The following is a 25,692-nucleotide window of genomic DNA, read 5'->3' as shown; positions in this document are numbered from 1 at the left end:
TAGCAGGGTTTTTCAGCCCAGACCCACCTGTCCCTTACAAACTGCACGTCTGGAGAATTAGGTTGTAAGCGATCAAGAGCTATGCAGTGCAGACACTTGATGGATTTCACGTGTATGTGACTGTGACAAGCTCTTGGCCTGGTGACAACCGGTAGGATCTCTGTCCGAACATAAACAGTGCTGGCGTGATCACACAGCATGGGGGGTGTCGATCATTTGCACACCCAGCTTCAATTTGCTTTTGCTTCCGTGCAAAACTGCAGTTCTTCATCATAAAGCAGGGGGTGCCCAAATCTGGTGCAGGGGAGGTTGGGGTGTCTGCAGGTTTCCCAGGTGTCTTCCAAGCAGCAGCACTGAAGAGCTGGAACAAGCTGTTAAACCAATCCAGTGAAGCCAATAACGAGCTGATTCAGGTGATTATAACACCAGCTCTCTAGAACCCTCCCCTTTTATAGTTAAGAACGAATATGGAATTTTAGTTAGACTGCATTTAGACATCAAAAGGGAACAATTTCTGCACTGGATCAAAAACACTGTTCTGTCAGATGTTCTGCTGCTGACTTTAAATGCCAGGTAAGGGTGAAAGCCAGAGATTATAGACCACTGGGCCTGTTTATTCATTTGCTTATTTTTTTCTGCAGTAATGACCTCCAGCTGGACAGACTGTCCTGTGTCATTAAGGAAATAAACCTGATGCAATCGTTTTTTTCCTGAGAATTAGGCAGTACAATGATGTTCTTCCAAAAAAAGACGGGTGGTTTTCAGGCACAGTTAAGTGAAAGAGTTTGGATAATTAGGGCTTCATTTCTTAATTCTCTGTGATTTAATACACTAGTCCTGTGCTTCCATTTTGCTTTAAATTCCTGCTTGGAATTAGAACACTAGAGACAAAAAAGCATAATGTCTACAAACAAGAACGTTCATGGGCCATCTGTTTTTATTTGGGAAAAAAAAGGAGAGAAAGAATCTAATTTGTACATACATTACAGAATGGAATTGCTCCGCTATCTTTCGGAAGCTTCACTTGAGAGTTTTTGTTGCTTTTGGCTGCTGAGGAAGATCGCTACAGTGTGCTTCTTCACTCCCACTCAGTCTGCCTGCAGTCTCTTAGGCCGAGTGATCCAACAAGAAAAAAAAACATGACAAAAATAAGCCAAAGAAATGTCTTTGTTTTTATTTTTTTTTAAAGAGGAGCTTTGTTCTGGTGGTTGGAGGTCTGTGTGCTGTGAATAAAGTACTGGTGTAGACAGCGGTCTTTAACAATGCGTGCTCACAGAGCAGACCCCTGGGGGGAGGGAGGCTGAGGGCGACACCAGTGCCATAGACACAGCAAGGACCCGATCACCACTGCCAGGAATCCCATCGGCCCCTGGGCCACACAGCACCATCAGGCAACTAGAGCAGAATGAACGTGACCCAATTATCGGGACTGCAAAGTCTGTTTCTGCGTGTGATGAGTTGGCCATACTACTACAGCACCATCCAGTCTGGATGTGCGCATGATGAGTTGTACAGATTGTTAAAGCACCATACAATCTGGATCTGTATATAATGAGTTGTACAGACTGTTACATCACCATACTGCCTGGATCTGTATACGATGACTGTACTGTACATATAGATACAGCACCACACTGCCTAGATCTGTATATAATGAGTTTTACATACTGTTACAGCACCATACTGCCTAGTTCTGTATACGATGACTGTACTGTACATATAGATACAGCACCACACTGCCTGGATCTGTATATAATGAGTTTTACATACTGTTACAGCACCATACTGCCTAGTTCTGTATACGATGACTGTACTGTACATATAGATACAGCACCATACAGACTGGGTCTGTACATGAGGAGTTATAAGAACTGCAACAGGAACATACAGCATGAAGGTATCTCTGTTTTAGCCTTCATCTGTTTGGTCCTCTAATCTTGAGAGCCCAGAGACATGTGACATGGAATGGAGATTAAATGAACACTTTTATATATACACTGCAAATAATACTAACACACCACCATGGAGTAATTAATTTCCAAGGGTTATTTGATCAGTTCTCTTACCCACTTTGATATTTAGCTGCTCAGCACCTGAAATGTGTTATTCCTTGTCCCAGGCCTTTTTTGCATTTGCACAGAGTGCCGCTTCGTTTGTAAAGACACACCTCCACTCTCTGTGTGTGTGTGCTGGGTCACTTTTCCATTCTTTTCGTCATGCTGTGTCCTTTTGTGAGAGTCCATCTGAGTGCAAAAGAGACCTGTGAACTGAAGATGCATGCAAATCTGACCCGCAGATATTTGCATGGCACATGTGCAGGACCTGTGACTCAGACATGTAAAATGCTGGCTCTATAAGAGACAAATTAGAAATGAGTTACATTTGCAGTTACAAATGAGAGGAGGCCTTTCAGCCCAACTAGCCCATTTGATAGTCAGAAAGAATCCAGGGAACTGTCTTCAACAACACAGCTGTTCCACACCCCCATAGCCCTCTGGACAATGAAGTGTCCTCTGGTCTTGGTGTTAAATGCACTTCCACACACATTGGATTAGTTGCTCTATTAACATAATTTAAAGCATGAATATGTATCAGTCCCTTGCATGTGAAATTCACTAAAGTAGCTGCCGTATACCTAAAAGCAGGCTTCAGCAATGAATTCCTCATTAGGAAGTCTTGTATTTGCCAGCAATAACCCTTAAAATACCCTTTTCTCGTTTTCTTACGTGTTTCCACGTTTTGTATGCATTTACTGCATCTGATACTCAGACTGTCCTCCTAAGATTACTCCTAAAACGGAGTCTGGTCTGCTTTCCTGTTTTTAAGGAACTCTTCATCTTGTTTGGTATGGAGGGTTTCCTATTTCCGCAGTGTGAAACTGCGGAGAATACAATTCAGCGGGAAGGGTGAAGATTCTCAGACAGAAGGTAGTAATCCCACCGTTCGTCTGTCAGGTGTGACACGGGACAGAGATAACAGCCATACGCGCTCCATAATCTCAGGGCACTCCAGATGTGGTGCTCCAGCTGGTTTGGTTTTACAGAAGCAGGATTTGGGCTCACACAGTGAAGAGACAGGGAGAATGACTCATATCTTAGAGGCTCAGGAGCACCTCCTATTAAACTACCAGTCTGTGCCAGTCTGTCTGTTGACCAGATGCCCGTGGACTGTACAGTAAGAGACTACATATTTTCACTCAGAGCCGCCCCGGCTGTCAAAACAATTACATCACTCCTCTTGGAGCTGCTCACTGGTCTACCACTGGCTTTTTCTCCCCTTTCTTTCATTCAAATGCAAGGCTAAAAATAGCAGTCTGCCTTCTACTTTAAATTGACTAAAGGACCATTTCTTTTTTAAAGAAAGTGGGCGGGCTGCCAAAGAATTCTTTTGGAGAGAATGGTCACCAGGGGATTCTTTGTTTTGGGGACTGATGATTAAAACCCCGATGTTGTGTCAGGCGGATAGATGCTCGGGCAGGAACAGGCTGTTGCATGAACCGTCCTCCTCCCCCAGCTGAAGTAGCCCGTGACGCTGGTGTATCACAGCCTGATAAGCACGATTCACGCACCTGCAAGAGGCAAGATTGTCAGCGCTGTCCCAGCACCTGTGCCTAAAGGCCGGGCCTGCTCGGGCGGCTGTGCAGAACGCTGGCTTGTTGGGGCAGTACTGGAGTTACAGGAGATTGACAACTCTAGGTCTGCGCTGGCTTGAGCTAGCCGGCAGCTCTGCTTGCAGACCACAGGACCGCTGTGCAGGGAATTCACACCTTTCAGGTTTCAAACACATGATCCTTCATCAGTGGAACTGATCTTGGTTAGTTTATCCCATCAATAAAAAAACTGCACATATGTCCCAGGAGTAATGCTATATGTTAAAAAAAGGTAGAGGTAGCACCTGTTGTGCGAATCTGCTGATTTAAAGTCTCACTTATCTAATTGAGGTGTAACGGGAATGATAAGATCCTGCAGCTCTCCGGGACCCTGATTTGAGATCCCTGAGATCCCAGCTCTGCTGAACCCGTGTTCAAAGGGCTACCTGGACCGCAGAGAAGAGGCAGAACCGATATCTTACAAGGGAGATCTCCCACCTCACAGACCTGCAAGGTCTTCCTGGTCATCACTTCAGCTGAGCTCTGCGTTACATAAGTGAGCTAATTATCGGCTTGATTAGCGAAGATTAATGTGATTTGCAGCCAGGGACTGAACACACATACTGCACATGCTACAGTGCTTTGTCTCCAGGCACTGCTATATTAATAGTGCCTTTCATGTATATAGCTCTTTTTATCTTAAAACAAACCAAAGTGCTTTGCAGATAAGAGAGAACTCACCTCATTAGTGTTTGCATATATGGGATTAGTGGGGGATACCAGCCTGAAACCACATCCCGATCCATTCCACGTCATCCCTCACGGATGTGCCCGTGCACAGATGGAGGCACCAGCTCTCCTTTCCAGGAGCTGGCTGACGTCAGGTGTGGAAAGTGTCCCGAACACCTGAGCCCTAACAGCACGTCCCACCCTCCTGACCCTGCCTGCGTGACCCAGGACTCCCCTCTGACCTTTCACCCTGCCTAGAGGAGAAAAGGGTATTGGGTAGGATTCCTTAAAGAGGGACAGAAAAAGAGCCTAAAAACCAAAGGACAATATAAAGACAGTGTATCTAAAGCTCCATGACTTAATGATTCACACACGGTGGTATGGGACAAAGAAAGAGACTTGCATGGGAAAGCCAATAGAAAAGACAGTATGGACAGGAAAGACACACAGGTGGCCATCCCAACACTAGGCAGCATGAGAAATCCCAACAACACAGCGTCACGAAACATTAATTATAATAATTGCTTAAACTTATATAGTGCTTTTCTGGACACTCCACTCAAAGCGCTTTACAGGTTATGGGGATCCCCTCCACCACCACCAGTGTGCAGCCCCACCTGGATGACACAATGGCAGCCCATACTGCGCTCACAGTACACCAGCTCTCAGTGTGGAGGAGAGCAGAGTGATGAAGCCAGTTCAGAGATGGGGATTATTAGGAGGCCATGATTGGTAAAGGCCAATGGGAATTTTGGCCAGGTCGCCGGGGTGACACCCCTACTCTTTTTGAGAGACGCCCTGGGATTTTTATTGACCACAGAGTCAGGACCTCGGTTTTATGTCTCATCTGAAGGACGGTCCCCGTCACTATACTGGGGCATTAGGACCCACATGGACCGCAGGGTAAGCACCACCTGCTGGCCCCACTAATACCTTTTCCAGCAGCAATCTTAGTTTTTCCCAGGAGGTCTCCCATCCAGGTACTGGCCAGGCTCACACCTGCTGAGCTTCAGTGGGTTACCAGGTGTGAGTTGCAGAGTGATATGGCTGCTGGAAACAATTTCCTAAGAAACAATTTCCTCTGGAGTCAATCACACACCAGCTAAGCCTTCAGCCTTCACCTGTGTGAGTGACCTTCAACCCATTACATGGACAAACAGGGTAGATACCACTATTACTTACACCACTTGCTTACTACTTACCTGACATATAAAAGTGAAGAAACCTGCATCCTGGCTATTACATTATTATACTTTATTAATATAATAAGCTCTATATATATATATTGTAGAGGACGAGGGTTCCTTTCCCCTCGATGTGTGGGCACCAGGACTGAATCTGCATTATGGCGCCTGGGCTGTCAAGCTGTTCCAAGCAGGGAACCTGTGCGTCCTGTTCTGTAGATCGTTGCGTAACATTTGCAGACATGACACGATTTCGCGATGGGGACAGGTAGCCATTGGATGGGAAGCAAAACGCTGTGCTATCACTGGGAGAATTATGTTTTTTTTTTAAAAAAGACTGTTGTTTGATGTTGCTTTTTTTTTACCGGTACTAATTGTTAAAGTAGGTCGCTTTCTAAATGACCTATTTAGGAATGTGAGGCGAGGGTTAGGCAGAGGGGCTTGAAACACATCCTTCCAGTTGCTTCTGCATTGCGTTTCGTCAATAACATAATCCGGGCAGCACTATCATGGCTGCCGTATAATAATATTAGGTGTCAGAATACGTGCATGGGGAATTATCCGGCTCAGGCAGATGGCTGACTGTCGGACTGCCCGCTCCGGTGTACCGCTCCGAAAACGACTTGTGTTTCCAGGCGTAGCTGCCCTGCGTGCTTGTTCATTTAATTTTTCTATTTTTCTCCTTTGTGGGCTGAGCTCGATGAAACACACGGCATACGCAGCGAAGCGGCAGCTCGAGGAAGGTGAAATGTTTTGCAACACAAACGCTCGTCTCCTCCGAGCGAAACAATGGCGAATTCGCGGCCCGCGGGCGCCCCCTATCTGAAACTATCCCAGACGCATCCGTCTCCCTCCGCTGTGCTGCGTGATGCGCCTCTGAAACCTACCTGGGGTAGGTTTAGCTGGTCTGTCAAGGAAGGACGCTGATCTAGGAAGTTACTTTAAAAAAAAATCGGTTCACAGTCCAGAATCACTGACTCGATCCCCCTCAGTCTAGTGAAACGGGATCCGTGATATGAAACAGTCTTTTATTAGATGGGGAAGAGTCGAAATCCACAGCTTAGTTTTCTGCTTGTGGTACAGAGCTGGTTCAAATCTCACAAGCCCACGTCGCAAAAGACACCGATATTGTGCAAAGGCCGACCCCCCAGGACTCGTGTCAGCTTATGAATGTGCGTTGTCTACTCTGAATTCCTGCTTTTAGAAATCCACCTCGTTAACTACATACTGCCTAGACGCTACTTTGACCCGGCGGCGAACTTTTAGACGCCCAACTCCTGTTGAATTTGCCCACTACAGTATTTACACTTGTTTCTATATGAACTTCACGTGTAGAGGACGGACTGAGGCTTCCGGCTAGACTATTTCACATCAGTGTGGATACACCACGAGCCCTGAAGCCGTGGTTGTTTTTTTTATTTTCCAATTCACCAAGATTGTTTTTAAATCTTAGTAGCTTTAGCGAGGCATTCCCTACTGGACAGGAGAGAGATAGGAAGCAGGGGGGGTGGTCATGATGCCTTCGTTGTTATCCTTCACCAAGATGGCTTCCTCGCAGCGTCAGCCGCTTCACCAGCATGACGCAGCCCCCAGCGAGTGCGCACGGCGGCCGGCAGGGGGCGCGCCCATCCGCACCAAGGCTTGATGCTCCGAAAAGCCTGAGAAAGGAAAAAAGGCCGAACGCCGGGGGAACGCTTTCTACGGGGGCAAATTTTTTTTTTCCTCCCAATACAAACAAATACAACAACCGGAGGCGCAGCGCCGGCGTCCGGGTCGAGAGATGGCAGAAGTCCAATGCTCCCAAATCGAAGCCGGTGGGTGTCGCCGAGCGTTTCTTTTCAAATTGTTTCTTTATTCGCCCGAAAGCGGAGATGCTGCCGTCCGCCGTGCGAGGGGTTTGCGCGAGTAAATGGCTTTTTAATACTCTCCCCCCCTCTTCTCCTCCTCCTCCTCCTCTTCAGAACTGTATTACCTCATCGCCAGGTTTCTGCAGTCCGGACCGTGCAAGAAATCGGCCCAGGTAAGGCCGGCGTGCAGAACCGCGATCCGCCGACACATCTCTCTGCCTTTTCTCTCGGGTCTGCGGTGCTGAGAAAGTCCTGTGTGTTTCTCCTCCAGGTCCTGGTGGAGGAACTGGAAGAGTTCGAGGTAGGCAGCGCCGCTCTCTCTCGACTCCCCTCTCACGTCTCGTTTCCGCGATATCGCTTTTCTTACTTAATATTATATCATTTTCAGTCCTGTTGGCGGGGGAGGGGGGTTTTTTTTTGGAGACGGGAAACAGATCTGCGGGCTGTTCGGAGTCGAGCGTCGGTCCTGCTTTTAAAACAAAAACTCGTTCCCCCCCCCCCTCGTCTTTTAGCTCATTCCCAGACGATGGAGCTGGGACGGGAAGCAATATAAAAGAAACTTTGAAGACTGGGTGAGTTTTTATTTATTTTTTTTTGAACGAGAAAGTTGTGCTCACGGTTGTGTGTTTGTGGAGTTAACTTTGATCTTTTTTTTTTTAAACCGAAATATAATTTCAGGCGAGGTGCTGGGGGGCAGGTTTTAAGCACCTGTGAGCTTTCGGGGTTTGGAGAAATTCCGTGTGTAGAAGCGGATATTTTGTATTGAAATGAACGCCTTATTGTGTTGGCTCAGGAGGGGGAGGGGGTTATCCCAGGGCACGTAGCTCCGACGGGGGAGGGCAGAGAGTGACGTCGGCCTCCGCCGCCAGCCAATCGGAAGCCAGTTACCACTGTGGCGAGCCGGTGCGGGGGGATCGGAGCCTCGCCCTGATTGGCCGGCGGCGGCGAGACGCCGGAGTCGCGCAGCGGGTGCGCGTGCAGCTGGTCAGCGGACGCTAGGAGGCGGCGAGGGAGGCTCGCCTGTGACTGTCGTGTGCGAGTGCATGGCACAACCGGTCAGACACAAAAGGCAGCCAGCCCGCCCTGTTGCGTGCATGTAAACACGTAATTTGACCAATTTGGTGCTGGGGGGGACAGAGCCTGTAGCTTCAAGTACTCTGACCTGCTCCTTCTAAAACCCCGTGCGATCGATTCGGACCACACACTATAGCTACTGCCTCAGCCTCAGCCCTGGTATAAAGTTCGTGGCCGGTTAAATTCTACAGATCCGACATTTAGAAACGCGTTTCCCTGGCATTTGTATGCTGCGCCGATGCGATGAGTCTCCCGCCCTCATCCCGAATGCGTTCGTGTTTGTGAAAAGTTAGTGTTTACGAAACAGACTGAAGTCGTAACCAAATTTCAATAATCTTGTGTATTGTCGTAATCTGCATCGCCTATAGTCAGCCTGTGTCTTATGCATCCTTTCAGTGGGTTGTCTCGGTGTAGTGCAGGTGATTACTTGTTGCTGGGTTATATAGATGAGGTGTCTGGATGTGTAGGAGTTGAGCCTGATGAGCTACACCAGTGGAAAAGTGTAACGTTGTAGCTCAGTCTGAGAAACGTTGCCTGTTTCCGTTTCTGCTTTGGGGGGCTCCTGTACCTGTTGGGCTAGATTACCTGAATTAGCTCCAGATGCAGGGATTCAGGACCAGTCCTGTCAGGCTTTGTGAAAACGGCCCTTGTGAATGAGACTTTACCCCTGTGGTCTAACTTGCTTCAGGTTGTTTTTTTTTTTGAGGGGGTATTTTTGCATTCTTGTGTTTTTGTTTTTGAGGTGTGAGTCCCCTGGAGCTGCTCGACATGTTTACCATTAAACTACCTGGCTCTGTTCAGACCTCAGGGGTGTAGTTTATTGTTTGTTGCTTTGTCTTTTTAATTGCTCCTTGCATGTGCAATTGGTGGTGGTGGAGGGGATCCCCATTACCTGTAAAAGCGCTTTGAGTGGAGTGTCCAGAAAAGCGCTATATAAGTGTAAGCAATTATTATTAATTATTATTATGTGCCTTCATGAAGAATAGTGAGTTTGTTACTGAGGTCATTTCATTTGACTTTTTTTTTTATTGCAAGTGGCTCCGTGTGGGGTTTCGTGAGCCGTCGGGGGGGGGCTTGTCTTTCAGAAGCGCGCGGACAGGACAGGTCGCCTCCTCGGCCTCCCCGCTCACTCGCGCCCGTGTCCTGTCCCTCCTGTTTCCCCGCGCAGGTGAAGCTCAATCGGCACATCCCCACGGACTACCTGCTGCGCATCTGCCAGCGGTTTGGGCCACTCCTGGACAAGGAGGTACCCCCCAGCGTCCCGGGGGTGCACACCCTGCTGGGGGTCGGCAGACAGTCCCTTCTGCGCACTGCCAAAGGTACATTTCCACTCGTGGGCTGCCCTGCCGAAAGCCAGGGAAAAACTCCTTTTAGGAACACAGCAGTTACAATCGAGGGGAGGCTGTTCGGTCTTTACTGGTTAATCAATCCCAGGGTCTTGTCCAGTTCTCCCCTGACTCAAGCCCTGGTGTCGGCTTCAACAGCATGTCTGGTTCACGCGTTCCACTCTCCCACCACCCTTTGCGTAGAGAAGTGCCTCCAGTTCTCCGTTTCCAATGCATTTCCACTTGTGCCCACTGGTTCTGCGTTTCCCTGTTTGGTACAAATAAAATCCGCCGGTGCCTTTGAGGATTTTGAATGCTTTTCGGGGAGAACATGGGTAGCGTTGTTAAATGCGGGCCTTGCTCAGCCTTGGAGTGCGACAGGTTTCTCTGCTGGTGGTTAAGTAGTGTCGTGGGGCCTGCTGGCAGTAATCCCGTCTGTCCCTTTCCTTTTAGGGTGCAGTCACACAGTATGGAGTGGTTCAGCCTTTGCTGCTCTGCACCGGGGGAGACCCCCAGAACCCCCCCTGATTTATGGGAGACCGCCCAGCATCGGTGAGCCCTGCCTTCGCCTTCGCCTTCCCGGCTGACTGGCACCGCTCCGAGTGTTTCCCGGCACTTAACTTGTCCCTTTGCTCCTTCGTTGAAACTCTCAGGTCACGACTTTGGGGCTTGCGGATGACGGTAAAAAGCCGCATTGTGAGCTGAGGGCCCGACTATAGTTCCTGACTATAATCGGTCTCGGTGTCCTCGCCATGCCTCCTACTCAAGCGGTCTGCTCGTCTCTCTCTCTCTCTCTCGCCAGTCACCATCATGGGCGCCCGGCGGACCACCGGCTCCGCCCGGTTCAGCCACACCCTCCCCTTCTCCACCTATCAGCACATGAAGATGCACCGCCGCATCCTGGGGCACCTGTCGTCGGTGTACTGCGTGGCCTTTGACCGTACCGGGCGCCGCATCTTCACGGTACGACCGGGGGGCTCGGGCTGACTGGCCGTGTGCTTTGATGAGGCGGGGGGGGGGGGGTGATTGTGTTTGATACGAATATTAGTTTCGTTAAGTGGCCGCGTGCGTGACAGCTGTGCACACTCTGCATCCGAAGCCTTTACTTGTGAGCGACAGGCTCTTTCTGCGGCGGTTTTTATTTTGAGAAGAGGCGGGCGTGCTTCCCCTGTCCTGAGCTGTGTGAATTGGAGGTCACGCCCGCGGGTGGCGAGCGAGCAGCTTGGGCGCGCTGCGGGGGTCTGGCTCAGCGGCGTGCGTGTGCTGTGCCCGCAGGGCTCGGACGACTGCCTGGTGAAGGTCTGGGCGACGGACAACGGGCGGCTCCTCTCCACCCTGCGGGGCCACTCGGCCGAGATCTCGGACATGGCCGTCAACTACGAGAACACCATGATCGCCTCGGCCAGCTGCGACAAGGTGATCCGGGTGTGGTGCCTGCGGACCTGCGCGCCCGTCACCGTGCTGCAGGGCCACGCCGCCTCCATCACCTCCATACAGGTGCGTGCCAGCGTAACCCCCGCGCTGGGGCCGGTGCACAGGCTGCCAGCGGCCCTTCACGGTGACAGGGCATCGGCTACCTTGATGACCACAGTTTTAAGATGAGACCAGCTTTTCTCGTCCCCTGGGGGGGAAAGTTTCTGGACACACGGCGCATTTGTACGTCTGAAAACGTCACAGAAACTTTCCACGTCACGTGTTCAGTCAGTGGGGCGGGGGTCCTTTGCTGCCCTGCCCCCTGTTTTCAAAACTCCCCCACAATCGGTGTCAGGCTTGCAGAGTCGGGAGATTGTTTTAGAAGCAAACCGTCTTGGAAGATTTTCCTGTGCTCCATTCTTTGCAGAAGTGAAGTACATGTAATCTATAACGGGACAAGGAAGGAGGCTCAGGGGAATTGAGGAATTCTCTCTCAGTTGTGACTGTGGGCTTGTTGGCTTTGTGGAGCGCCGAGAGGCGTTGTGGGCGCCGTAGAAGGGTAAAACTATTTGTTTCGTGATTATGGGGTGCGGCAGGAGGGGTGGGGGTTTAAAGACGGCAGACCGCCCCACGCAGGTGCACTCAGGTGCTCTCTCCTCTGACCTCACCTACCCGGAAGAGGTTCGGGAATCGGGTGGTGATCTGGGGTAGATTCCAACACTGGCACATCCCCCTGAAGCCCTGCGGGCGCGCCCCTCGATCGGACAGCGGGAGCTGCTCCCTGGCCGTCTCCAGGTCCCCCGCTGACCCTGTGAGGACTGCAGCTGCAGCGCGCTGATGCCCCTCCTGCGCTGCCCACCGGAAAGGGCCGAGTGCACCCACCCGCCCGGGGGGGGGGGGGGGCGCGCGTTTCGGCTCCCCGCCTGGGGTGCTGCCGGCGGGTTTTCGGAAGCGCGGTTCGTGACGAGACTCAACGGCCCCGTCTCCTCTCCCCCCGCAGTTCTCTCCGGCCGCGAGGGGCACGGCGCGGTACCTCACCTCCACCGGCGCCGACGGCACGGTGTGCTTCTGGCAGTGGCACTCCGTGACGATGAAGTTCGCGTGAGTGTGGCCGGCTCCGCGGGGACACTGGCGCCCAGGACCCTCCCCTCCCGCGGCTCCGCCTTCCAGCCCAGCTGTGCAGCGGCTGCAAAAGAGGAGAAGGGGCAGGGGCATCGCCTTACTGCGCTTACTGCGGCGGGCTTGCGTCACTCCAATAATCATCCCGAATACCCGAGCTAGCCTTGATTAATCTGAAGCTCGAATTCTGTAACGTGCATCGTGTGGTAATATAGTCATCTTATTCAGAAGGTCGTATATAGGAAGCGTTTAATGTGGCTGTGTGTGTTAAGGTACAAGTGGATTTCTATTCTGATATTGAGAAAGTGCTTGTCAGTGCATTTGTATTGTTAGACTGCTGCGCTTTTAGTATAGTAAGAATTGTTACATCATTTATAAATATATTTACTTACCATACACCTTTACCTGCGATTCAGATATTAGGTTTTATCTCAGGTCATCTAGGCTCGTTTTTAAACTGATCTGAAGATGTAGTGAGTTTTTGCTTGAGAAATACGTTAGTAGGCATGCATCCCTTCTGTAGACCAAGGAGTTGATGCACGTGTATCTCGCCACTTTTTCACTTGCCGTCCTGCTTGGAGAATGTGCAGTGCTTCCCCTCCGAAACGCTGCGCTTGCAGGACGCTGGCTTCCTCCTCCGCGATGAAACTGACCATCTCCGTTTCCCCTGCAGGGAACGGCCCTTCAAATTCACGGAGCGCTCGCGGCCGGGGGCGCAGATCTCCTGCTCTTCCTTCAGCTGCGGTGAGTATCCCAGATCCCAGCCCTGTCCGCGGCGCAGAGGGCACGTCTGGCGGGTTGCCCCAGCGACCGGGCAGGGAGCCCGGTATGCTAACTTAATGGACTCGATTGTTTTAATTGCATCTCCGCCATTTACCGCTGAGGGTCCCGAAGTGCTTCATTAAACTCAAAAGGCCTGTTGCTCTGATCTCGGCAGGGAGGACTGTTGGACAGGCGAAAAGATCAAAAGGTTTAAAAATGCAGGCGAGGAGGAATCCTGGGAGTTATTGCCCTTGACAACAGCTATTTCGCTGTGCAGTGGAAAAAGAGGGGGTGCTCTCTTGTAGCCTCCTTTTCATGACACCCTGGCAGTGTCTTCCAGGTGTTCCTGCAACACTGGAGTTTGCTAAGCTTTTGTTCCTTGTTCTTTCACACTTTTTTTAATAGTGAGTGCTATTCCAAAATTGTACTTCTCGGTTTCTTGTCCCATAGCAACAATAATGGCAATCTCTTAGGTGCCTTTAAAAACCCATTGCAACGTTAGAACGTGCAAAGCCTGAAATGCTTTTTGAGATCTAACTTCTCAGTTTCTTAAAAGATTTCACCCTTTTTTTGAATGCGCGATGCCCCTGGCCGACTAGCTGTTTTGATGGTTGAGTGCCCGCTTGAAACCGCAGTCAGCTCTTGACCCCTGACCCGTGTGTCTGTCTGCGTCTCAGGTGGGATGTTTCTGGCCACTGGCAGCACCGATCACGTGATCAGGGTGTACTACCTGGGCTTGGACCCACCCATAAAGATGGCCGAGCTGGAGTCGCACACGGTAAGGGAGAGCCTGTCGCTGCCCAGCACTGTCCCTGCTGACTTTTACAGGTGTAACCCATGAAAGGGGCAGAAGTCACTATGCCAAAACCATCATGCATAGTGGTTTGATCCATTCCAGGTTGTACCCTTTGCTGTCAATTCATAGAAGCAAATGTATTTGTACTCTTAATTTTGTCTGTGCTGATAGCTCTCTAAGTAAGTGAGATATTTTTAACCTGTAAGACCTGAAAGTTTCCAGTGTCGGTAGCCAGCACTGGAGTCATGTTCTGTGAGTCTTACATGATTAAATGTGAATTTGTAAAGTAATTGTTCAAGTAGTGATCGAGTATGGCCCTAAATGACTTCAGTACACGGTGCAGCCTTATCTCTTTCTCGGCGTCACCATAACTTTTCTCTTTAATTCCAGGATAAAGTCGTTGCAGTTCAGTTTTGCAACAACAGCGACAGGTGAGGGCTTTGTCTTTGTGTGTTCGAGATCACCGGTCGCTGCCGCTGGCCTGTTCTGTACGTGTTGCTCACTGACCTGCTCCCCTTGCTCGCAGCCTGCGGTTCGTCAGCGGGAGCCGGGACGGCACGGCCAGAGTCTGGCATTACCAGCAGCAGGAGTGGAAGAGCATCACCCTGGACATGACGGCCAAGCTGCCAGGGTAGGGCAGATATCTGTGCCTGTATTGTCTGCAGCCTGAGGCACCATGCCTCGCGTGTCTCGCGCTGTGAAGTTGCACGGGATCAGTGAGCGCAGGACCTCGTCGCTGCAGTGCGGCGCACGCACGCACGAGTGTGTTGTGGGAGTCGTGTTGGATGTGCGTCGGATGCATGGCCGCAGGCTGACCCGCGTGTCACCCCGGTGCAGGAGCAGCGCGGTCCCCGGGGAGGACAAGGTGACCAAGCTGAACGTGACCATGGTGGCCTGGGACCGAGGGGACAGCACGGTCATCACGGCCGTCAACAACTACCTGCTCAAAGTGTGGCGCTCCACCACTGGCCAGCTGCTGCACGTCCTCTCGGTGAGAAACCTTCCCTCTCCAGCTGCTGAGTGCTCTCCCTCTTCCTCGGCGAGGAGCTGCTGCCCCCGAGGGGACATGAGAGGGGTCAGGATTGACGCCTGTATTCCCTCCAGCCCCGTTGTCCACCACATGGATCCGCCTCCCAGAGATCCCTTGCGGTGCAGTGGGAATTCCCAGGTTCTCCGTACCCTGGAGTAGACTGTAACCCCGGTGTAGCGTGTGCGATTTTGGGGTGGCCAGGTGACCGACTCTCTGTCCCCCACCGACAGGGTCACGATGACGAGGTGTATGTGCTGGAGCCCCACCCCTTCGACTCCAGGATCATGCTGTCGGCCGGGCACGACGGCAACATCTACGTCTGGGACCTGACGAAGGGCCTCAAGATCCGCAACTACTTCAATATGGTGCGTCCCCTCCTCTACTCTCCATCGCCTTCCCTGCCTGCAGGCACACAGCTGTAACCAGCCTGATCCTATATTTGTCAACAAGTAGCAAGGAATTCTTCTTTTGAGTGAGTGTCTGAGGAGTAAATATAGAAGGCGTATCACACCCTTGGATTCACACCTGAAGTTCTTCCCTGCTTTAATTCACTCAGTCCATTAGCAGCTCTGCTAATCAGTGTGATATTACTGGTGCTATTGAATGCCTTCTAATGGATTTCTTTCTGTCTCTTCCTGCGTGCTCGGCTCGTTGGCTTGTGACTCCCCCCCGTTTGCTTCCGGGCGTGTGGCTGTCCTGTCCAGATCGAGGGTCAGGGGCACGGCGCGGTGTTCGACTGCAAGTTCTCTCCAGACGGGCAGCACTTCGCCTGCACGGACTCTCACGGACACCTGCTCATCTTCGGGTTTGGGTGCAGCAGACCCTATGAGAAGGTGAGAGCTCGTCTACAAGAAGAATAGGGGGAGTTCTGTACTAGCAGTGATTCTCACGCAGTCTCAGGACTGGGGCTGGTCTGGACCAGACCCGGGCAGCGCTGTTCAGTATCCATGCAGAATTTTAAACCCCTTCTTTAATATTCCAGTGCACAGTGGCTCCAATAACATCTTGTAAACGTGTATCTGTATGACTTTTAAAGACTGTAAAGTTCTTTTTATCTTGTACCAATGCTACTGTGTTTTCGTGCCAGTTCTTGTTTCAGAGTAAATTGGTGCCGTCAAGTGTCCGTGTTCTTTGCTTGTTAGACGCAATAGTGGGATGTGTAAATAAGGAATTATGGGAGTGATATAAATATAACAATGTTCTCTTTTAACACATTGGGTAAAAAAAAAAACACTGAAAAGCTGTAGTGTATGTAGAAAATATTCAATTTATTAATTTAGTCAAAAATAAAGGTAAGTTGCCTTACTTTATTTAGGTACCTCTGGGTATATGTCCATTGATTTTCTGACTGCTTCTTCCAGTCTTGGGGTTGTTGAGAAACTGGAGCCTATGTCTACAAGCACAGGACAGGGTACACTCTGGATGGGACGCTAGTCCATCGCAGTGCACATGCGGCCCTTTTTTCACATTTAACCTTTATGCGTGGCTTTGGACTGTGAGGGGAAACCGGAGCACCCGGAGGAAACCCACACAAAAATGGAGACAACATGCAAACTCCACACAGACAGCACCCTGAGTCTGGAATTGAGCCCAGGGCACCGCGAGGCATGAGTGCTCACCACTGTCCTGCCCTTAACCTTTGAGTGTACTTCAATTAAAACTGGTTTTCAGTCCAGTGCTCAGTGAAGACGTGTATGGAAACGCGTTCCCATAATTTCTGTTAAGGATTCTGGTGTCTGCAGGCTACAGTAGCTTTGATCCTTTTCCTTCTCCCCCCCCCCCCCCCCCCCCAACAGATTCCTGATCAGATGTTTTTCCACACGGATTTCCGCCCGCTGATCCGGGACTCCAACAATTACGTGCTGGACGAGCAGACGCAACAGGCACCCCACCTCATGCCTCCCCCCTTCCTGGTGGATGTGGACGGGAACCCCCACCCCCCCCGCTATCAGCGCCTAGTGCCTGGGAGGGAGAGCTGCAAGGAGGAGCAGCTGATCCCACAGCTGGGCTACCTGGCCAACGGTACGAGGATCACACTGAGGTGGTCCCCAGCCCTGGTCCTGGAGCCCCTCTGTTCTTGTGCACTCTGCTTGACCTCTTCATTGCTGGCGTTTAACTGGTCTGTTTGTTGAGACTGTGGTTTAGTGGATTCTGCAGTCGGTTCTCGGGTTTAAAAATCAGTGGCATTAAGGTGTTTCATCCTGAATTCAGCATGTATCTCGGTATACAGTCTCTTCTCTACTGGCCTAATCTGTCTCAACAGCTCTTAAAAGGTGATCACTTTGTGATGAGATGACGATGTGAGATTTGACGGTAGTGGGCTGCTGTTTTTTTCCCCCACTCTGGAGGACCAGTTGGTGACAGCGCAGCTACCCCACCCAAACCTCAAACGAATGCAGGGTTGATAGCGATAAAAAAAAAAAAAAAAAAATCCCATTCAGCTTTTTAGGAGCTGAAAGCCCATTAAAATATGCCTCGAATTAGAAAACAAATGAAACCAGATAACCCTGTAATTAATAAGGCGGCTGGAACAAAAGCTAGGGGAGACCAGGGCTCCCCCAGGACAGGACGGGGAGCAGCTGATCTAGTCAAGTGCATCAGAAGCTTTGGCGCCTTTAAAAGGCTGATACTATGAAGGAATTAAGTGTGTTGAAAACATGTTAGCATCTTGATACAGTCTGAATTAGTATTCTAGTAGGGCCTGGTGTGTGGCTTTGTATTTTTTACTGTAGTGTATGTGCTTAATGATGTGCATCAGCTGTTTGTTGGCTATGTTATGCCTGCCTTCTTGATTGTCAGGCTGTGGCAGTAGTTGTGCCTTGTGAGATACCAGGTTCTGAGCACAAATTAGAGTGTTCTGTACGACACCGATGCACAGCAATGGTTCTGACCCGTGATGTCACGCCGCTGCTGTGGTTGCTACAGGAGACGGGGAGGTGGTGGAGCAGGTGATTGGCCAGCAGACTCTGGGGGAGGAGCTGGAGGAGAGCCCCCTGGACGGGCTGATCAGGCAGCTGCAGCGCCAGCAGGATCAGAACCTGAACTCGGCGGAGGAGGGCGGAGAGCAGCAGGACAGCCAGCCCGGAGGTATGGGGGTGGGGGAGCCGGACGGGTCAGAGGGTGTGTCTGCACGCTTCGTGGACGTTTATCACGTCTCCTGACTTCGGCCCCCCCCCCCCCCCCCCGTGTGCTCTTCGCAGTGCGTGCCGCGGAGGGCCTGGGCTCCCCCCCGAACGTGGGTCTGCGCCGCAGCGGGCAGGTGGAGGGAGTGCGGCAGATGCACCACAACGCGCCGCGCAGCCAGATGGCCACCGAGCGAGACCTGATGGCCTGGAGCCGGCGCGTCGTGGTCAACGAGATCCAGCCTGGCGTCGGCAGGTACGACCGGCCCCCCCTGGACAGACCAAGGTGTGCCCCCCGGACCGAAATGTACTGAGGAGTTTTACCTCCCGTTATAGAAAGCGTTGCACATCTTCAGCAAAGTCCCTAATGATGAAATGTCTACAGTCCGACATCTTGGGTTCCCCCAGCAGCAAGGGGAAAAGTAATCTGGTTAACGGTTTGGGGTTTGAGTTATGCTGGAGTAAAAAACAGAGCACAGGCCACTGCAGGGCAGGGTGGGAAATAGCTGCTCAACAGCTTGCGTCTTTTCACGAAATCCTCTGTGGGTATCTCGCCTCATGCGCCGAGAAAGAGGTAGAATTGATGGCACCCCCTCCCCCCCACTAGGCGGTGTAGAGCTGGGCTGAGGCTGGAGGGCGCAGTCTCTGGGCGTGGCGGAGCCCGTGGAGCGACGCTGTGCATACCCGGACCCTGCGGGCGCCCGGGTTCGAATCCCAGCAGGGCCAGGGCGAGCTGTGCTCTCGTCTCTCGTTTGGGAAGGCCGTCTGTCGTGAATGATCATCAGCTTGATCAAAAACAGTTTTGTTGTCAGCAAACGGGGAGGGTGGTGGTGGGGGGGAGAACTCATTTTGGCCCGCACCCTCCACCGGCCCGCCCTCTGGATGATGGAGGCTGAAACGGCGTGAATGTGTGTCGCAGGGTGATGGAGGAGTGCAGGCTGGCGAAGGGCGAGGTGGAGTGCGCGCTGTACAACGCGGAGAGGAGGAAGAAACCCGCCCACGCCGCACAGAGGGTGAGTGCTCTGTCTGCGGGCCCGCTGGCCGTTTCCTCCCCAGAGTTCTCTGCAGCCCCGTTGGGTGCCAAGTGCTCCAGACTGCACTGGCGTCTGGGGGCTTGGAGTCGAGGGGAGAGCAGAATTTTGAACCCTTGTGAAAAGGCACCACACAGTGAGCTTGGTGAGCTTTGCTGTTTTAAAATTGTGATGAGATGAGTGCCAGCCAGCTTGGCTGCTCTCGTGGCGGCTGGACGACTTACTTCTTTACACAAAGGGTTGTGGGAGAGTGGAACAAGCGACAGCCATGGTTAAAGCCTGTGCTGTGGCTTTCCTCAGGGAAAGTAATTGCTAGCTACCATATGTGTGAAAAGCACCAGATGGCCTCCTCTCGTTTGTGTTTTGAGTGGAATCTTTGTGTGATATTGTCATGGAAATATCAATGTTGGTGTTTCTGGGTGTGTGTATGTGTGCGGGAGGGGTCTGCTGCGTCCTGGTTGGCCCTTGACGTCTCTTGTGCGGTCTGGCCCAGCAGAGCGAGCAGCAGGAGTCCGGCACGCGCTCCCTGCGCAGGACGAGGCGGAAGCAGCAGCATGCTTACCAGACCCGCTCGGCCAGAGAGCGCCCCCAGCAGGACCGCGCACGCGGCGCGCAGAGCGAGGAGGAGTCCGACCTTGAGGACGAGGTATGGCCGTCTGGCTGACGGAGAAACCGGACGCCCTGTCATGAAAGCATCGCGAGGGAGGTCCAGGGTCTCCTGCTGCTGCCCCAGCACTCAAATTTCCTTTCACAAAATTGGCATTCTGGCTCGGTTTATAGATCAAAGATCTACAGCCTGTGATGTTACTTATAGCTTTTGTCCCCTCTCCTTTAATCTGCCCAATTACAGTGTTAACCTTTAGTAGACTCCCCTGGGTCAGAAACAGGGTAAAATTGTTCCCTTGCTGCAGTGCACCAGTATTGGGAACAGAAAAACGTTGGTCTTTGTTTGTCAGGGTGATTTTTTGTGACGCACCATCGAAGGTACATGGATTTTTTTTTTATTGTTAAAGGCAGATCTCAGACTGTTTTTTGCTTGTTTTTGATCTTGACTTGGGGAGTTTCTGCAGGCCTTTGACTCGTTCTGTCTGGGTGGGTGTGTTCAGCAGGAGGAGGAGCAGCCTGACCCCAGCGAGCCGTCCTCGGGAGAGGGAGAGGCAGAGTGGCAGACCGATAGCAGCTCCAGGTGAGTCTCTCCATCACATCTGGTGCAGCTGGACGTTGCTCGGAAAGCGAAAAGGCCTTTAGTCCCACCAATGCTCTAATTTCTTAATTGGCTTAATTGACTTCTGGCAAAAGGCTCTTCAATATGTAACTATCAGTAACCTTAAAGACCTGGAATGTTAAGCAAGGAGCCCAGATTAGCCACCTGTGTTCTAGTTGTGTTGAGCAGGGTGAGCACCCCCTACTGGCCCTACTGACATCTTTTCCAGCAGCACCCTTAACATTCCCAGGAGGCATCCCATCCAGGTACTGGCCAAGATCACACCTGCTTAATGGTTAATGATCGCAGGGGGCTTCAGTGAATGTATCTCCTGTCATTGTTAGCAAGGGTGACTTTTCGTCGTTCTTTCCCTCTAAATAAAGATTTATGTCCCTCCCATCTGGAACCTTGAGCAGGTTCCAGCTGGGGGAGGACTGGCTCCTCTTTCCAAGCAAGAGCCCTGGTTCAAACTGTAATGCGTACGTAAAAAACCGAGGTCCTGACTCTCTGTGGTCATTAAAAATCCCAGGGCGCTTCTCGAAAAGAGTAGGGGTGTAACCCCGGTGTCCTGGCCAAATTTCCAATTGGCCCTTACCAATCATGGCCTCCTAATAATCCCAGAAAAGCGCTATATAAGTGTAAGCAATTATTATTATTATTATTATTATTATTATTATTATTATTATTAATGCAGTTTTGCTGGTAGTGCCTGTATGTGGGGGGCTTAATTACGTCACTGAAAAGTCAAGCATCCTTTCCCCATAGGCGGTACCTCAGAGATTTTGTAGGCCATTGTTCTCACAGGTAACCCATCCTTCTATCAGATCTTTCCATCCTAAAGAAATCTCTTATCAGTCTATAAGGGAAGGTTTTACATTAGTTACTGTAACAGTGTTTGTATAGCTTTTATAGCTGCAGTTGCTCATCACCAGTTTTAAGGTCTTGTCTAAGTGCAGTGCTAATATGGCAGGAAGGCCTACTCTTACCTCTCAGGCTGAGGTCTCTTCATCTTTGCTTGAATCCCCGACCTACAACGCCTCCCCCCCCCTCCCCGGCGCCAACCTTTGACCTTTCGTTTTAGCGAGTCCTCCAGCGAGTACTCCGATTGGACGGCGGATGCGGGGATCAACCTCCAGCCCCCGAAGCGGCTCACCCGTCGGCCCGTGAGGCACCTGGGAAGCAGCTCCTCCGAGGACGAGGCGGGGGGGGCCACCGAGGAGGGCGGGGCCACCGACGAGAGGAGGAGGAGGAGGAGGAGGAGGCAGGCCGAGAAACGAAAGCAGCTCAAACAGACGAAACGGAAGGTGGGCTTCTGACAGAGACCTGTTGATGACGGGATAGGAGGAGGAGACTGGTGTTGGGAGTGAGAGCAATAAGCAAGGTTCTACAGGACATTACAGGGTTTTTTTTTCGTGCTTTATGCTCCGTGGTCGGAGAGCAATACTTCATGTTAGCAAACCGTCTGAGAGCAAGTTGTCCGAGATCAGCGTTCCCGTTATTGATCTAATAATCTCCTTTTAATTTGTGTTGGTCTATTGTCAACATCTGAAACTGTGCACAGCTGCCAATGCCGATAAATCGGTGCTCTTATTTCCACGCCGTGTTCCGCTCAACACTGGAGCTGTTCCCACCACGGTCTGAGCACGCTCCCCCCGAGCACGACGTGCGTCGCGCACGAGCCTCGCCCTTGTGCGCCCTGCGTGTGTAGTGTAGCACAAGGGGGGGCGTCTTCCTGGATCGCAACGGCAGCAGGTGTTTTCTGCACCTGCCCTTCTGCTGGCCCCCTTTCCTGTCCTGGTTGACCTCCAAGGCAGTGACTGCCTTGACGCTTCCTCCATTCCCAGAATCCTTAGCTGACCAGACCGGTGCTGTTCTGCTTACCTCCCTTCGAAGGTAAATGTGGAACAGCACAAGGCCCTACTCAGGATGCTGGTGCGCCCGCAGGTCTAGAGCAGTGTGTGGTTGCTCATCTGCATGTATAGCAGCCTGTTGAGCTCGGGTAAGCTCAACTTGTACTCACTGATGCCTTGTGGAGGGCAGAACCAGTCTCCCAGAGCGCCTTCGGTCTTCTTTCTGTGTTGTGCCACCGAATTCAGTAACACTTCCTAGGGGTTTCTAGCTGGGTGAAAGGAGAAAGGTGTAACCTTATTCAGTTATAAAGTTTTTTCTTTATGCGGTTTACAGGTGCCAAGCTGCTTTACACCTTATGTCTCTGTGATTGAGAGATGGGCCTTTCGTCTTGAACCACATGTGGAATGTCAGTCTGTAGGTCTGTAGTTGCTGACATTTTTCTTGCCCCCAATTCCCAGCAGATCCTTCCCTCTAAAGTTGGTTTGCTTAGCGTTTCACTCGTTTCACCCTGACGCCAGCTCCTGCTCAGTCGGCGGCGGCGAAAGGCTTTGAAAGAGGCGCAGGCGAGTCACCCGTTGGGCCGCCTGAGCCCTGGGGCCGGCCGCTTCGTCAGGGCGCCGATTTCGTGCTGCGGTGGGACCCGCGGACCCGCGGACGTGCCCGAGCGGGCTCACCGCTCGCGTGGGGGAACCTGCACCCCAGTGCTGAGCGCAGGGCCCGCGTGTTGAGTGTGTCTCCCCCCCCCCCCCCCACAGAAGCCCCACTCGTCGCTGGCGGTGGCAGGGGAGGCCGCAGAGGAGTGGCTGCCTCCACCCTGGATCATGGACACCATCCCACGCCGCTCGCCCTTCGTGCCGCAGATGGGGGATGAGGTGAGGCTGCTGGGGGGGGAATGCTCCAGGTTTCTTAGCCTGAGACACATTAGCCGCCTGCATTCTATTCTTTTTCTGTCTGGTGCTCCGGTTTCTTGACTCCTCCTAAGTGTCGGGTTCAATTGTCTGTCCTTGAATATCCGTTTCTTCACGGCTCTGCAGCAAGCCTGGGATCCCAGCCCTCCTTGTCCCGACCTGTGTTCCGTGTTTCCGGGAAAGGCTCTGGGTCCCCGGGACGAGCAATTATTCCGATGACGGATAACTGACTAGACAACCTTTGGCACAATCCTCTTATTGGGCCCAGGCTACCGGGAAGCACTGGTCCACTGTATTTCCTGTAAGGGGCTGAAAGAAGTTCTGCTCCCTTAATAGAGCCTGATAGAACCGTCCTGAGCCGTGAATGAAATATGATCGTTTTCCAGTGTTTTAGTTCTGCTGGCAAAGACGGACTGCATGAAGTCAGGATGCGACTGGGCAGCCTTGCCTTTTCGGTCCCCGTTCCCTTCAGACCCCCCTGTAACCAAGTGATCGTTACCAGCAGGGTCCACGAACCGCATCAGAACTTAGCAAAAGGTTGTAGACGAGAGGAGATCATTTGGCAGTGTACTGGTTAGACCTGAAATGTCTTTCATGAGCTTCTTGAAGGAGCCAAGCTTTTGAGCCTCAGCCCGCGCTGGCCGAGAGCCCGTTCTGCAGCTCATTGTGTAAAGCAGCGTTTCCATCTTAAACCAGTTTTATCTTTTAGTTTGTTTGTCCGCCTTTGCTTTGGTGTCCTGGAACAAGCGTTGGTTCTTACCGCTGAAAGCATGCTCTCTCTCTCTTTCTCTCTCCCTCCTAGCTCATATATTTTCGCCAGGGCCACGAGGCCTATGTGAGAGCTGTCCGCAAGGCCAAGTCCTACAGCATCAACCCGCAGAAACAGCCCTGGAACAAGCTGGAGCTGAGGGTGAGTGGGGGGTGGCGATGCACGCCGGCCGGTGCGCAGCCTGCGCTTTCCCGACAGACCCTTTGCCTTGCTCACCTTCTCCTCCCGCTTGCTCCCAGGACCAGGAGTCCGTGAAGGTGGTGGGGATCAAGTACGAGGTTGGGCCGCCCACGCTGTGCTGCCTGAAGCTGGCCTTCCTGGACCCCATTTCTGGGAAGATGACCGGGGAGTCCTTCTCTCTGAAGTGAGCACGCTTGGGGTGCACCATCTACTGGGCTATCGGGCTGCAGAAGGAGGGCAGGAGGGGTCTGGGTGTTGATGTGAAAATACGAGAGAGGCTGCAAAGGAGCCTCGTCGGCTTGCTAGGAGCTCCGAGTACGAGCGAGACCCTGGCTGGTATCTTAATGGCACTGTGGAAGGTTTCCTGAAGTTTGCCTTTTAGTTAATAGCCGAGATTGTGGATTTGAGAGTGATTATTTGCTTTTCTGTTGGTGACCTTTTTTTTTTTTTTTTTAAAGGAACCTTTTTGAATAAATGCTTCTTAGGGCGCATGCCGAAAACAGAAAAGTTTAAGTGCAACATTTTCCGTTTTATGTTCCATTTTCTCTTGAAGGTACTTTAGAATTTGTCCTGTGGTCCCCGGCCCACGCAGAGCAGCGGCCCTTTGCTCTGACCTTTCTCTGTGTTTGGTCCTCAGGTATCACGACATGCCGGATGTCATCGACTTCCTGGTCCTGCAGCAGTTTTATAACGAGGCCAAGGAGCGAAACTGGCAGCCTGGTGAGCCCCCCCGCCCCCCTCCTCCCCACACACCGTTGGCACCGTTCGTCACACCTCACCGAGGGTGGGTTGTGCGCGAGAACCAAATGCTGACACACAGAGAGCTCGGAAGAGCGCGCCAGAAGGTCATTGGCAAGACACGAGGGGGGGTTATCAGACCACCAAGACACCGCTTAAGTCTCGCAGCTCGGAGAAAAGCCAGCTGTTGTTAACAGTGTGTGTGCTGCTGTCGGCAGGCGTGGGGTTCCGCAGTATTATTGATGATGCCTGGTGGTTCGGGTCAGTGGAGAGCCAGCAGCCCTTCCAGCCGGAGTATCCGGACAGCCTGTTCCAGTGCTACGCTGTACGGTAAGAACTCCTGCAGCCGTGTCCCAGCAGGAAACGCTGCACGAGTCCTGCTACACGTCACCCCCCACCCCCCGTGCCCCGTGCAGTACCAGGGCTCAGCCCTGATACGTGCCTCTGATCTGGATTGGTGAGAAATATGACCCCTTCGCCTCACCTGCTATGTCCGAGGCCCGCCTGGGATGCAAAGGGTTTTCTGCGTGCTCCCGAGTGAAGGCGTTCTTTTTCGTTTCTGAAGTGGTGAGGGTCACTTGCAGAATAACGGCGTGCCTTCCTGCCTTGATTCCAGGTGGGATAATGGAGAAAGGGAGAAGATGAGCCCCTGGGATATGGAACCCATTCCCGATCAAGGTCAGTCCCGATGAGTAGGGCTCTTCCAGGGCTGTTCAGTACATATCCCTTCATGATGTACACTGAACACAGGCAGGGGATTAACCTCACAGGCCCTGTGAGGATATGGGGTGTCTAACTCTCAGCCTGTGTCTCTCTTTTCCTGTTTCCTTGCTGTCGTCCTCTCCGACTGGTTTTGCTCTCCTCTTTGACTTCACTCCTTTTTCTTTCTCTTTTTCTCCCAAACCTCCCTCCCTATCCATCTCTTGAAACACATGTCAAAAAACACAGTTCTGCACCTAATGAATCCAGAAAGGATTAACGGCTCATCTTGTGCCCTGTTGGTCTGCCCCATCCCCTCTCT

The 25,692-nt window shown here is 51.9% G+C and overlaps 1 protein-coding gene and 1 long non-coding RNA gene across 4 annotated transcripts in view; one reads left to right on the top strand and one right to left on the bottom strand.

Moving 5' to 3' along the window:
• Positions 1–929: 929 nt before the first annotated feature.
• On the bottom strand, positions 930–7,843 carry LOC107077921 (uncharacterized). Of its 3 annotated transcripts, none has more exons than XR_001478898.2 (5): positions 7,475–7,843; positions 4,331–4,572; positions 3,569–3,766; positions 2,067–2,243; positions 930–1,106 (listed from the first exon to the last, which is right to left on the bottom strand). It is a non-coding gene; the product is annotated as an uncharacterized lncRNA (long non-coding RNA). The 3 variants fall into 3 exon arrangements; XR_011190272.1 differs by lacking the exon at positions 7,475–7,843 and adding an exon at positions 6,390–6,892; XR_011190273.1 differs by lacking the exon at positions 7,475–7,843 and adding an exon at positions 6,390–6,892 and having other exon boundaries at positions 3,569–3,666.
• Positions 7,232–25,692, top strand: part of brwd3 (bromodomain and WD repeat domain containing 3) — a 35,711-nt gene continuing 17,250 nt past the window's right edge. Inside the window, 29 exon segments of the mRNA XM_015351675.2 lie at positions 7,232–7,316; positions 7,464–7,522; positions 7,621–7,650; positions 7,862–7,921; positions 9,592–9,742; positions 10,202–10,300; positions 10,551–10,711; positions 11,024–11,245; positions 12,162–12,262; positions 12,954–13,024; positions 13,720–13,820; positions 14,229–14,269; positions 14,365–14,469; positions 14,676–14,829; positions 15,099–15,233; positions 15,573–15,701; positions 16,665–16,890; positions 17,794–17,955; positions 18,069–18,276; positions 18,910–19,003; positions 19,518–19,667; positions 20,128–20,207; positions 21,307–21,529; positions 22,832–22,948; positions 23,787–23,894; positions 23,993–24,117; positions 24,571–24,653; positions 24,890–25,001; positions 25,288–25,349. Coding sequence (XP_015207161.2) covers positions 7,283–7,316; positions 7,464–7,522; positions 7,621–7,650; positions 7,862–7,921; positions 9,592–9,742; positions 10,202–10,300; positions 10,551–10,711; positions 11,024–11,245; positions 12,162–12,262; positions 12,954–13,024; positions 13,720–13,820; positions 14,229–14,269; positions 14,365–14,469; positions 14,676–14,829; positions 15,099–15,233; positions 15,573–15,701; positions 16,665–16,890; positions 17,794–17,955; positions 18,069–18,276; positions 18,910–19,003; positions 19,518–19,667; positions 20,128–20,207; positions 21,307–21,529; positions 22,832–22,948; positions 23,787–23,894; positions 23,993–24,117; positions 24,571–24,653; positions 24,890–25,001; positions 25,288–25,349 — 3,403 coding nt within the window. The 5' untranslated portion in view covers positions 7,232–7,282.

The sequence above is a fragment of the Lepisosteus oculatus genome, chromosome 8 (genome assembly GCF_040954835.1).
Source record: "Lepisosteus oculatus isolate fLepOcu1 chromosome 8, fLepOcu1.hap2, whole genome shotgun sequence".
Lineage (NCBI taxonomy): Eukaryota > Metazoa > Chordata > Actinopteri > Semionotiformes > Lepisosteidae > Lepisosteus > Lepisosteus oculatus.
The sequence above is the reverse complement of the archived record's forward strand: the minus strand, read 5'-3'. Positions and strand labels throughout refer to the sequence as shown.